This window comes from Trichomycterus rosablanca, chromosome 3 (assembly GCF_030014385.1).
Source record: "Trichomycterus rosablanca isolate fTriRos1 chromosome 3, fTriRos1.hap1, whole genome shotgun sequence".
Lineage (NCBI taxonomy): Eukaryota > Metazoa > Chordata > Actinopteri > Siluriformes > Trichomycteridae > Trichomycterus > Trichomycterus rosablanca.
Window position 1 is genome coordinate 26721720 of NC_085990.1, and position 13239 is coordinate 26734958.

Here is a 13239-nt window from a genome sequence, read left to right on the forward strand (position 1 = left end):
TCATTATCCTTGGGATTGGTAATTAAATGAATGCCATGTACGATACCCTGCATATACAAAACATATCCTGTACCACATGCTAGTCAGACTCTCGGTATGTCATGGAACTTGTTTAATTTGGTTATATCCAACCTTAAACCGCTCCAGTCACTGCAGGATTTGAATTTATAAAAATACAGCAGGGAGGCCTACGCCCGTGTATTGACTGTAGTGGGTGGGGGTGGACTGCATTCCAAATTACATCTATTCACTGCTTACAACCTGATTTATCATCATTTAGGTGATAGGTGAAAAAATCTGTTCTAAACATCACAACATTAGAAATACAAGGTTATGGCATATGTGCCCTCTCTATTTCAGTCATTTATAAATGAAGTTCTGACAGATATTGAACAAGCTATTTAGAAAACATTAATCTACTGTCCCAGCTTCAATGAACACATTACCCCTGTTCAAAAGGTCCTGCCCAGGCTACTGGAAAACAGATATTTCAGATATCTACAAATGAGTTTTTTGAGCGGCATGGTGGATCAGTGGGTAGCACTGTTGCCTCACAGCAAGAAGGTCCTGGGTTTGATCTCCAGGTGGGGTGGTCCGGGTCCTTTCTCTGTGGAGTTTGCATGTTCTCCCTGTGTCTCTGTGGGTTTCCTCCGGGAGCTCTGGTTTCCTCCCACAGTCCAAAGACATGCAAGTGAGGTCATTTGGGGATACGAAATTGTCCATGATTGTGTTTGACATTAAACTTGTGAACTGATGAACCCTGTGTAATGAGTAACTACCGTTTCTGTCATGAAAGTGTAAAACATGACGTTAAAATCCTAATAAATAAATAATAAATAAATAGCAAATGAGTTTTGACTAGTAATAATTACATTTTGACTAGTAAGAATGACATCTCATGATATCTGCAACTGCAATCTTACTAGTAAGAACGGCAATTAAAGATATCTTCACCTACAGTCTGATGAGTCAAAATGTATTTTAGGATATCTCAGATGACGTCACTAGTTCGTCATTTGCAGAGTCAGAAATCCAAAATTATAATTAAAGATATCTCTATTTTGAGTATGACTAGTTTAAAAGACATTTTTAGGTATCTGAATTATAGACATTGCATGCATTACACCCTGCTCTATGTGATGCCACTGGGTCTTCTTAACTGTAGCCTGCAGACTTTTGAGTGGCTAAAAAAAGCTGCAGCATTAAAAAAGCGTGTTTTACATGAGAATGTGAATTAGACTGTTCTGACATTGCAATACAGACCACTGATTTGCAATCGCAATCAATGCCATGTGCTTACTTTAATGCACGTGATGCAAACATTACAAAATGAAAATAAATTGTCTTGTGAATGTGTACTGATGTGGGTGTTAAATAAGTTAGCTGGTATACTATCACAAACAGCTAATAAGCCAAGTAAATGGGGGAAATAGGAAGGACAAGGGGTTGAGAGAAAAAAGGGTTGATTGACTGGATGAGTGTTCCCGAATGGCGAGAAAAGGACTTTTTGCAAATACAGTGGTACCTTAAAACTTAACATCAGTTGGTTCTGGGACTGGCGTTCATTTTAAAAGGCGTTGAGTTTCAAGGTATTTTTTCCTGTGAGGATGTACGGGAAACCTGTTAATGTGTCCCATGGTCCGGTGGAACTACATATATTTTAGGCATATGATAAATAATGGGGTTGTTTTTAAAACTTATACACTAAAATAACACAAATATAATATAAAAACACTGAAATAAAAAGCTGATTCTTACAATTTCTCAGACCCTCGAGCTGTAACACAAGTTTAAAAATGAAACAGTGAGGAAAATCCAGCTAAACACAGATACATGTGGACAATTTCAGAGTGAATCTGACGGTTATTCCACACAAATGTGTTTCATCTCATATGTGGCTGTTCATTGTTCATTTGAAATTAAATAAATACATTTTTAAAAAAAACTGAAAAAATGAAAATGTTGAGTTTAAGGGTACAAATGTCTCGACAAAGGGTGTCGAGTTTCAAAGATTTTGAGTTTAGGGGACGTTGAGTTACAAGGTACCACTGTACTGCAAATGTGAAATAAGAGCCTGGTTGCCCGTGCTCCCACAGAACACAAAAATGATGCTGTTTTTTTCTCAAATGCTAGAACATTATCTGACAGGGGAGCTCATTTCCTACAATATTTCTTAGAGTATTCCAGTGAAGGATGCAGAGTTGCAGCTGGCTGTTCATGTTGCTTTCCATTCCATGGAGATATATTCAGAAATGAAATGAAGTTGACCAGACAAACAAGACATATCATCGGTTTATACTGTCTTTATAATAATAAATGTATATATACTGTATAATAAATTTAAGAAACAAAGTTTTTTTTTATCCTAATCCAACTTTTTCTAATTTCTCATGCAACAGAAACTCCCTATGACATGACCAATTGTAAATTTTGGGTGTCTGACAAGGCTGGTGGCACCAGTGTGACTAACACTGCAGTCTGAGTTGTGGTGGGTTAGTGTGTTAGACTGCTGAGACACCCAAGACCCCTTGAATATAGCTTATTTCTAATGTTTAACCACAGATCAGAGGTACATTTTCTTCCTGCAGAACTGATACTGCTAATTTACCCCCAGAATATCTAATAAAAAGCTAGTGTACTGCATAGAGACCTTAATTAATTCTCTGCCCTGCTGCATTGGATCTGTTCTTCAGTATGTTAGACTTCTTTAACTATGTGATAGCATCAATAATTATAGTGTGGCTAAAACTGGGTACGCACTTCATTATTCCAGCAAAGAAAGTGTATCTTAGATAAAGCCGAGATTGGATAGAGGGTAAACAAACACAGCGGCGAGGATACTGGGTTTTGTTTTTTTGGGAACAGCAGTAATTATAGATCAGCTTCATTGTGATGACAGGAAATGTAATTGCCCACACTCAGCCACAGTCTAATTTATTCAGTCACAAGCCAAGTGGTGGTATTAAGTATGCCTTTTTTGTTAGTAGATCTTCACATGCTGGTCAGTACTGCCATTATTTCTTTGTATGTGTGTTGTAAAATGGTGTGCAAGTGTAAAAACACTTGAACAAAAATCTACTAATCTACTATTTATTAATTATTTTGACTGGCATGTTATGTTTGTGTTTGTAGCGGGTCTGGGGCCATTCACAATCCAACAGGTGCAAGGCAAGAAAACACACTGGACAGGGCACCACAAACCCAACCATTTTCTCACTCACTTAGATTTAGAGAAACCAACTTACTTGGAAACTGGAGTACTCAGAGAAACTCCAGCAACATATGGGAGGAACATTCCTACATCATCACAAACATAACTAGAGACTAATTTAACTGCTGCATAACCATGCCACCCAAGATACAAAATATTGTTTCCATTAATATTTACATTAGATAGAAAGGTAATATGTAGATTTATCCCCTGCCATGTTTTTGGAAGGTGGCAAAAAACAAAAGTACCCTAAAAACCTCATATGGAAATGGGGAGAAATGTTGAACTACCAGTTAGTGATGAAGATCTTGCCAGGGCCCCAGCACTCTAGTGCAGTATGACACACACACACTAAATCAAAAATGAAGAACATTGGTTTAGTTTAAGTTTAGATGCAATAAAAGTCTAATGGCAGTTGCTAGATGTCATTGGTACAATTCCTAAAATAATTTGGGCCCAAGACTTGTTGAAACATGTACAAAATTGTCTAATATTCCACAAGTAGGTGTTTGATTGTGTATGTAGTGTATGTACAGACTGAATTTAAAGTGTACACCGATCAGCCATAACAACAGCAAAAACCACCTCCTTGTTTCAACACTCAATGTCTATTTTATCAGCTCCACTTACCATATAGAAGCACTTTGAAGTTATACAATTACTGACTGTAGTCCATTTGCTTCTCTCATGCTTTGTTAGCCCCCTTTCATGCTGTTCTTCCATGGTCAGGACTCTCCCAGGACCACTACAGAGAAGGTATTATTTAGGTGGTGGATGATCTCAGCACTGCAGTGACACTGACATGGTGGTGGTGTGTTAGTGTGTGTTGTGCTGGTATGAGTGGATCAGACACAACAGTGCTGCTGGAGTTTTTGTGTCCACTTTTTGTGTTTTGTGTCCACTCACAGTCCACTTTATTAGACACTCCTACCTAGTTGGTCCACCTTGCAGATGTAAAGTCAGAGACGATCGCTCATCTATTGCTACTGTTTGAGTTGGTCATCTTCTAGACCTTCATCAGTGGTCACGTTAAGCTGCCCACGAATCGCTGTTGGCTGGATACTTTTGGTTGGTAGACTGTTCTCAGTCCAGCAGTGACGGTGAGATGGTTAAAACCTCCAGCAGCGCTGCTGTGTCTTATCCACTCATACCAACACAACACACACTAACACACCACCACCATGTCAGTGTCACTGCAGTGCTGAGAATGAACCACCATCCAGATAATACCTACTCTGTAGTGGTCCTGGGAGAGTCCTGACCATTGAAGAACAGCATGAAAGGGGGCTAACAAAACATGCAGAAAAATAGATGGACTACAGAAGTACAAAGTGCTTTTATATGGTAAGTGGAGCTGATAAAATGGACAGTGAGTGTAGAAACAAGGAGGTGGTTTTAATGTTATGGCTGATCGGTGTATGTATAGTTTGTGTACAGTGCTAATGCTTCAGCTGGGTGGATGTGTTCACGCTACGCTGAGCTGATAATGCCCCTCTCTGACCCATCTATTCAGGCAGGCGCTGGCAGAAAAATCAAGTTATCTGACAAAATAGAAAAAGAGGCATGGGTGAGAATGGGGGAAGCCGCTGTGGTAAATTCTTCATGAATATTTTAATTGGCGGCATTATCAGTGATGATTAGTAAGCGTGGCTATGGAGCCGGCACCAAGCTAATCTGGTGGAAAGAAAAGAGCCGCAGGAGAGCGTTTATAAGCTTTTATACATGTCTCTATAGGTGTTTATTTCATTTAAGCTGTGTAAATCTAAATCAGTCCTAAAACAGCAGTCTGGATCAATTTAAATCTTTTAACATACACTATATTGCCAAATGTATTCACTCACCCATCCAAATAATTGATTTCAGGTGTTCCAATCACTTTGCATGCCTAGGTGCTTGGTTTTATACACCTGTGGCCATGAGACTGCTTCTACAAACATTAGTGAAAGAATGGGTCGTTTTAGGAGCTCAGTGAATTCCAGCGTGGTACCTTGATAGGATGCCACCTGTGCAACAAGTCCAGTCGTGACATTTCCTTGCTACTAAATATTTCACAGTCAACTGTCAGTGGTGTTATAACAAAGTGGAAGCGATTGGGAACGACAGCAACTCACGTAAAATGACAGAGCGGGGTCAGTGGATGCTGAGGTGCACAGTGCGCAGAAGTCGCCAACTTTCTGCAGAGTCAGTCGCTACAGACCTCCAAACTTCATGTGGCCTTCAGATTAGCTCAAGAACAGTGTGTAGAGAGCTTAGTGGAATGGGTTTCCATGGCCGAGCAGCTGCATCCAAGCCTTACATCACCAAGCGCAATGCAAAGCCCGGATGCAGTGGTGTAAAGCACGCCACCACTGGACTCTAGAGCAGTGGAGACGTGTTCTCTGGAGTGACGAATCACGCTTCTCCGTCTGGCAATCCGATAGACGAGTCTGGGTTTGGCAGTTGCCAGGAAAACCAAGCGCGCTTTGGTTTTTAATAATCTAAAAACATGACAGAACTTGAATTGGAAAATCGCAACCAAACACTGCGTCAATTTTAATTGGTCCATTGCGTTTGATTGCCATCCACATCTTCCAATTGTAGACACTTTTTATGACACGCCGTTAAACAGTGTTTTTAGTTGTGGCAGTAGTGGAAGATTTTTTAAAAGTCTAAAGGTTTAAGTAAATCAGTGTGTTTTCATTTCTGAATGACCTTAAGTGTTATTTACATTAAGTGTTATTTACATTAAGTAACAGTATCGGATTGGATTACACGTTTTTTTCCTTCTGATAGCTGATCCAGTGATTTGGGCCAATATCAGACCAATACCGATACAGAGTATCGGATCGGTGCCAGCCCTAGTCTATACAATAGACTTCTCTGAGTAAAAAGGATAGTCATGCAATGTGTGATATTTTTAACTTATGTTTTGTTTGTCTAATGTCATGTTTTAATTAAAAATCATCAATCATGACACATGCATCAAATAAATGCACAGGCAATTAAATAAAAAATAAAAGAATAGGTTTTTTTTTAGTGTTGCACATTATAAATATTGAAGTAACCACAATATATATTTATTTACAAAATATATTTACTTTTTAAAAAATTTTTTAAATACTTTTTGTTTTTATGTACAAAATGCTGAATTTTTACTAAAACATTTGCTAATCAGCATAATAAATGTAAATGTACTTTTTTGTTGAAATTGTTACTAAAGCTTTTCTTTTCAGGTAAATTCTGTGCTTTGTTGTTTTCAGTTCATGCAAAATCAGTTTATTTACATGCATTTTAATACTGTTGAGGGTAAACACGTCACAGAAAGAGGATGCACATTACCTTTATAGATAAAACCATCAGATTGTACCAAATTCTGTTTGTTTGTTTAATGAAATACTTCCGTTTACTTTTTAAAAATAATTTTGTTTGAAGGATCATTTGACCAAGATTTCAATGAGGTAATAGGACCAGCTTGGTGTCCAAAACAGTGCTATCAGTACCTTAAAAATACCTAGAATGAAAAAAAATAAAAATGAACTTAAGTCTGGCTTTACTGGCCAACAGTAGGTAAAAACTACATGAAAACAGAAAACAGTGATTTGTAATCCGTTACAGATAGTAAATTAGATACCAATTATGTATGTGTTTAAATTTTATTCAAGAACTGCATTAAACAAAATGATTAAGACAATTTAAGGTGTCATAATGGGGTTTTAATGAAAATGAGCACCAAAAGCTCAGTCGTTTATTACTATGCAAAGCATTGCACTGAAAGTGTGTGGAGCAGTATGTAGAACAGTACAGGACAACAACATTCCAAATCTTCTCAAAGGTGTTTAGTGCCATTGAGGTCAGGGCTCTTAACCGGTCACTGGTGTTCCTTCACATCAAAATCATAAAACCATTTTTAAAGATCGTTCATCATCATATGCTTGAACAAGAAAGGGTCTTTCCCAGAATGTTGCAATTGGTGTGACAAAAAGCATGAATGACACCAAACCAGACAAGTCGTGTCATTTAAAAAAATCATGAAGAGTGAACTGCTGTGAAAAAAGTATTAGCTAATGTCTATGCTGTGATCCACTTTTAACTCCTCAGGCCACAGAATATCATTCCCAAAGTCTTGGAGGTCATCTAGATGCTTTAGAGCAAATACAAGATGAGCCTTTGTGCTACTTTTGGTCAGCAGTCATTCGCACCTTGCAACTCTTCCACAAATGTCATTTTTGCCTAGTGTCTTTCTTATTGAATTGTGGAATTGTGTACATTAACCTTATCTGAGCCATATGAAGCCTGCAGTTCTTTAAATGTTAAACTGGGTGAGATCAGTCTCAAATATCTATCTCATTAGAACAATGAACGTGAGGCAGTGATAACAGTACATCAAACCTGTGTTTTGCTAAAGCATGTAATAACTACTAGTAATTCACTTTGCTTGTTGTTCACTCTGTACAGCTGAATCTGCTTCATTTTCTTGATCTACTTTTAATGTTTTAACAGCTGTCAGTGTTTAACTTAATTTAAATATGAACACACCCTGAACGCTCTTTCAGGCTCCTTAATTTGCATTAACCTGACCTAAAAAAAAAAAGACCCAAAAGTGCAGTATTTACTTCAGGATAAAGCTAAATTAACTTGACAAGTAAATATTATACAGGTGAAGTCATAGGTTTACATATACCTCGGTCACATTTATTCAAACTCAGTTTTACAATTCCTGATATTTAATCCTAGTATGCATTTCTAGTGGCACAGATTACATACACATTTTAGTACTGGTAGCATTGCCTTTCAATTGTTTAATTTGAGTCAATTGTTTCAAGTAGCTTACCACAAGTTTAGCACTGAAACCAAGGCTGGATCCCCACACACCTGCAAGAAAGGTAATAAAAGCCATATGGAGATCCTTAACCAAGGTAGAATGATATTGTGGCTAAAAGCCACTAACAAAAGTGAGAGAATAGCAAATGAATAACCAATGATGACCAAATTAATTAAAACAAAGTGACAAATTAAAGACAGAGTAACCTCCGCAACTGGCAACAGAGAAAGTGGAAAGAAAAGGAACAGTGCAGAAATCAGAACTGGATGTTGTGACCTGACAGGCTACTTCAGTCACCCATAATGAGACTACCTCTCAGAATAGAAAGGGAACTGTCCAAACCTGTCAGTTCCAGCAACGCATGAGTAGATTCCTTAACACAACTTTTGCTCCTCTGTGTATATCGGTGAATCCAACTTAGGAAATGATCTGCTTTTCCAGGGCATTTCTCTAGTGAGTCCCTACAAGCTGTGACATCTGGGCCTACTGCAATGACTCTAATAATAAAAATAATAAAACTATTGGATATAAATAGTATAATTGCCTACCATAATCACACGAATAAGAATAAGAACTGTGTCAACAAACTTTGACAAATCAGCTAAAAACAAATAACAGACTGTTTGGCTGTTCTAAAGCTGATAACATGATTAACACTGTATGTGTGATGTTAAATGCTTTTTAAACATAAAATTAAATTCTAAAATACTATTGAGATCATGAAAAACAGTAAAATGATAGGTAAATGATAGATAATTGTGTGTGTGTGCAAGCACATAAGCATGCTCGGCAAATGCTAATATGTTGCTAGCTGGTTGCCAAGATGTACTCTATGGTTGTAAAAGTTTGCTTAGCTAGACGATTGCTGTGGTAACAGGTTGTCAAAGTGTTGCTAGGCAGTAACTAAGATAATGACAAGTGGTTGCTAAGGTGTTGCTAGGCGGTTACTATGGTAGTGGGTTTATTGCTAAAATGCTAAGTGTTTCTGGGTGGCTGCTAAGGTTTTGCTAAACAGCTACTAAGGTGTATAGGGGTTTCTTAGCTGTTGAACGATTGTTGTTGTTAAGGTGTTGCTGGGCAGTTGCCAAGGCATATCGTGTGGTTGTTAAGCTGTTACCAGGTGGTTTCTAAATTTAATTTAGCTTGAAGGCTATTATGCTAATAGGGGTAATTGTTGAGGGGTATTTGCCTGATAGGTAGTTGTTGTTAATGAGTAATTGGATGTGAGGTAGTTGAGGATGAGGGGGTATTTAGCTGTTGGGGTAGTTTTGGTTGAAGGCTGTTAGGCTAATGAGGTAGTTTTGATTAAAGATGCTTAGGCTAATGGGGTAGTTGTGGGCAAATTAGCTGATGGGGCAGTTGTTAAGGGACTGTGAGGGTAATAGGTAATAGGCTTTGATATACAGTAGTTGAGGCAAATGGGTAATTTAGCTCCTGGGTTTATTAGGGCTGATGGGTAATTGACTTTGAGGTAGTTGAGGCTGTGGGGTTATTTAGCTGTTGGAGTAATTGGGGTTGATTGGTAAGTGGCTGTGTGGTAGTTGAGACTGAAGGGTTATTTATCTTTTGTGATAATTAGGGTTGATGGGTATGGGTATGTGGCTCTTGGGTAGTTGAGACTGAAGGTTTATTTATCTGTTGTGATAATTAGGGTTGATGGGTAAGTGGCTCAGAGGTAGTTGAGACTGAAGGGTTATTTATCTGTTGTGATAATTAGGGTTGATGGGTAAGTGGCTGAGGGGTAGTTGAGGCTGAGGGGGTATTTAGCTCTTGGGGTAATTAGGGTTGACCGGTAGGTGGCTCTGGGGTAGTTGAGGCTAAGGGGGTATTTAGCTGGACTGTATATTTAATAATTCAAGTTTTTTTGTATCTCATAGGTGTATCAGCACAGCTAACCAACACCCGTCTATGCAGAAACACCTCAGTAGGAACACCATTCTGGATGGCACCTGAGGTAAACATTCAGGTTACCAGCCTTTCAATTCATCTGAAATTTTGCAAATGGTGGTACACATGTGCTGAGAGGCCGGGTTTAAAATTTCTAAGACTGATAGAAGCGCTGAGCCAGAATGTACTGTAAATGTACAAGTTGCAAATGAAGCTGTAGGACAGGGCCTTCAGGTTTTGCATCAAGTTTACATGGGTTGGGAGGTGCATCACAGGGCAGGTACACAAGTCTGAAAGAAAATACAAACAATCACAGCTAAAGGGAAGAAAAACCACAGCACATAAATTCTTAAGTGTTGCATTTTCACCAATAAATTGAAAAACAAGTTGGATAAAATAAATATGCGATTACTTGCATAAGGAAATGGATTAATCTTGGTCTTTGAGGATAATACATTTACTTTCTGAGGAAAAGAGCTTTCCGTAAGGTAAGAACATACTTATATGTTTATATATACACATAACATTTTTTAATTTACATAGCTAGTTCCTTTTAATGTTTACATACATTTTAACATAGCAAATTTCCTTTCAATAGAATACGAGACTGAACTTTTAATTTAACTTAAACTTTAACATTGTATCTACATTTTAACATAGCAAATTTCCTTTCAATAGAATAAGAGACTGAACTTTTAATTTAACTTAAACTTTGACATTGAACTTACATTTTAACATAGCAAGTAACACAGTATTAAAATGTACGTACATTTCAACATGTCAAGTAGGTTAGTTTACATTTTAATATAACTTATACTTTACTTAAATTTCAACATTGTAAAGCACGTTTATTAAACATAGCTTTTAACTGAATATTGACATTTCAATAGCAGGTTACTTGAACAACATTTAACATAGCAGGTCACTAAATTTTAAAATTTACATACAGAAATTTTAAAATTTACATATCAAGTTACTTTTAAAATGTACGTAGATTTTAACATAGCAAATTACTCTACTTTTTAATAGAACAAGTGACTGAAGTTTAACTTTCACTTAAACTTCAACATTGCAAGTACTTAATTTGTTTTATTTCATTTAACATAGGTAATACTGAATTTTAAATTGTACTTACAAAATATTAACATAACAAAATATTACAATGTATGTATATTTCAACATGGCAGGTAAGTTACTTTACATTTTAATATGACAAGTGATTAAACTTTTAACTTTACTAAAATTTACAACATTGCAAAGCAAATTTTCTTTCCTTTTTATTAAATATAGCTATTAACTAAATAATAAAATATATGTACATTTCAATATAGCAAGTTACTGTGACTTCATTTTAACACAGCATGTGACAATTTTAAATTTACATACACAAAGTTTTTTTGAAATTTACATACATTTCAGCAAAGCGTTTTTACAAGTGAATGAACTTTTAACTTTACGTGAGATCTCAGCACTCGTGTGGCGCACCAGTGCTGAGGTCAAAAGCTTTTAAAACCATGGCTGAACAAGGTTATCTCCACCTCTTAAGACCATGACGGAAAAGTAAAAAATTACATACACTTCAACATAGCAACATACACTTGTACATTTCAATATACCAAGTAACTAAATATTACAATTTAAGTACATATTAAAATAACAACTAAAATTTACATATATTTTAATATGGCAAATGATTGTATTAAAACTTAATTAAAAAGAAAACTAAATGTAAAGCCTGCTAAATCAGTGCAATCTAACAGACTAAAATGTATCTGTCAATTTATATTAAATCACACAGCATTGTCAGTAAAGTGCCAATATGTCAAATTTACCTTTATTTTTACATAGAACCTATTGTAAATCATTTTTTACATTCCCATGCATAAATGTAGTTTGTTTTTCAGTGTTAATAGGTTTAATATGTGATGTATGTATGTATGTATCATATCTGCAGGTAATAGCGTGTGAGCAGCAGTTAGATTCTGCATATGACGCCCGGTGTGATGTCTGGTCTCTTGGCATCACCGCCATTGAACTGGGTGATGGGAACCCACCACTTTCGAACCTTCATCCCATGAAAGCGCTTTTTAACATCCCACGGTAACAACTTATTTAAATGTAACAACTAATTTACATGGTACATGTAGCAATCTATACGCCACCAAAGCTTTGGTTGTCTGTTTTGTTTGGTCTATGCTGTTGAGAGTAATATTTAGTCATCTATTTTATAGATGCATTATTTGAATGTAGCTCTTATTTTTGTTGCCTGTGTGGTTTATATTAGCTGTTATTAAAAAGTTTGAGCTACAGTTTAGCCCAAACAACAGAACAGATGACCATCAGGTTTGCTGTGTGGGAATTGGAGCCCTAATGACATTGTACTTCTTGTTAATGGCTCTGTTAAATACAGACTTGGTGTACCAAGTCTGCTCATGGCTGCACATGCACTTTATGACTAAAAGTATTTGGTCACCTTACCATGAGCTTGTTGTACATCTCATTTAAAAACAAATGGTACTTAAATGGCATGACCTCTATGTGATCTAACACCACTATAACAAAAGACACTTTTCAGAAGACTTTGCAGCATGTCTGTGGGAATCTGTGCCCATTCAGTCAAAATAGCATTTGTATATCTGGGCACTGATGTTGGTAAAGAAAACCTTAATTGATGCTCCAGTTCATTCCAAAGCTGTTGGGGCGGAGGTCAGGGCTCTCTGCAGGCCACTGTAGTTTCTTTAAACCAAGCTTTTTTTTAACCATTTAGACATTGCTATGTGCACAAGTGCACAGTCATGCTATAAATGCAGTTTATAGCAGTTGGAACACTACAAGTTCATTCTATAGTTGCTCTGGACTGCTTTATTGAAATAAGTGACCCTGGGCACATTTTTATACTGCTCTGTGCTAATATGCTGCTCTCTGTTAAGCAGATTAATTGTAGTTTTGGGATGTTCTAGGTCACTCCACTGCTTACTGAGGATTACTGAGTGTAAATATATGATGTTCTACATCTCTTGGTGCTCTTTTTGGCTTTATCTACACTACACAATCACCCATAATGGTAAAGTCAATTGCTAAAAACTAAAATCTCTTATTCATGAAGGTTTTCAGACTGCTTGTGATAACACTACAAAATGAGGTTTGGTGCATCCACCTGTTCTAATTTGAATTGCTTGGATATAGTTTGGAAAGGCACACCTGGGTTTATAAGGGCCCTCAATTTCCATCACATTGTCAGAACAAAAAATAAGCCATGAAGTCCAAGGAACTGTTTGTGTGTCTCTTGCTTAATCTATTCAATTGCTTGCATTGAATACAGTCAAATTGGAAGTTTGTT

General features: G+C 36.8%; 1 protein-coding gene across 1 annotated transcript in view; it reads left to right on the forward strand.

The window, feature by feature from the left end:
- The window catches only part of myo3a (myosin IIIA), a 132075-nt gene that overhangs the window by 43570 nt on the left and 75266 nt on the right, over nucleotides 1-13239 (forward strand). Inside the window, exons 5-6 of the mRNA XM_062992288.1 lie at nucleotides 9890-9966; nucleotides 11854-11999. Coding sequence (XP_062848358.1) covers nucleotides 9890-9966; nucleotides 11854-11999 — 223 coding nt within the window. The remainder of the gene's footprint in view (nucleotides 1-9889; nucleotides 9967-11853; nucleotides 12000-13239) is intronic.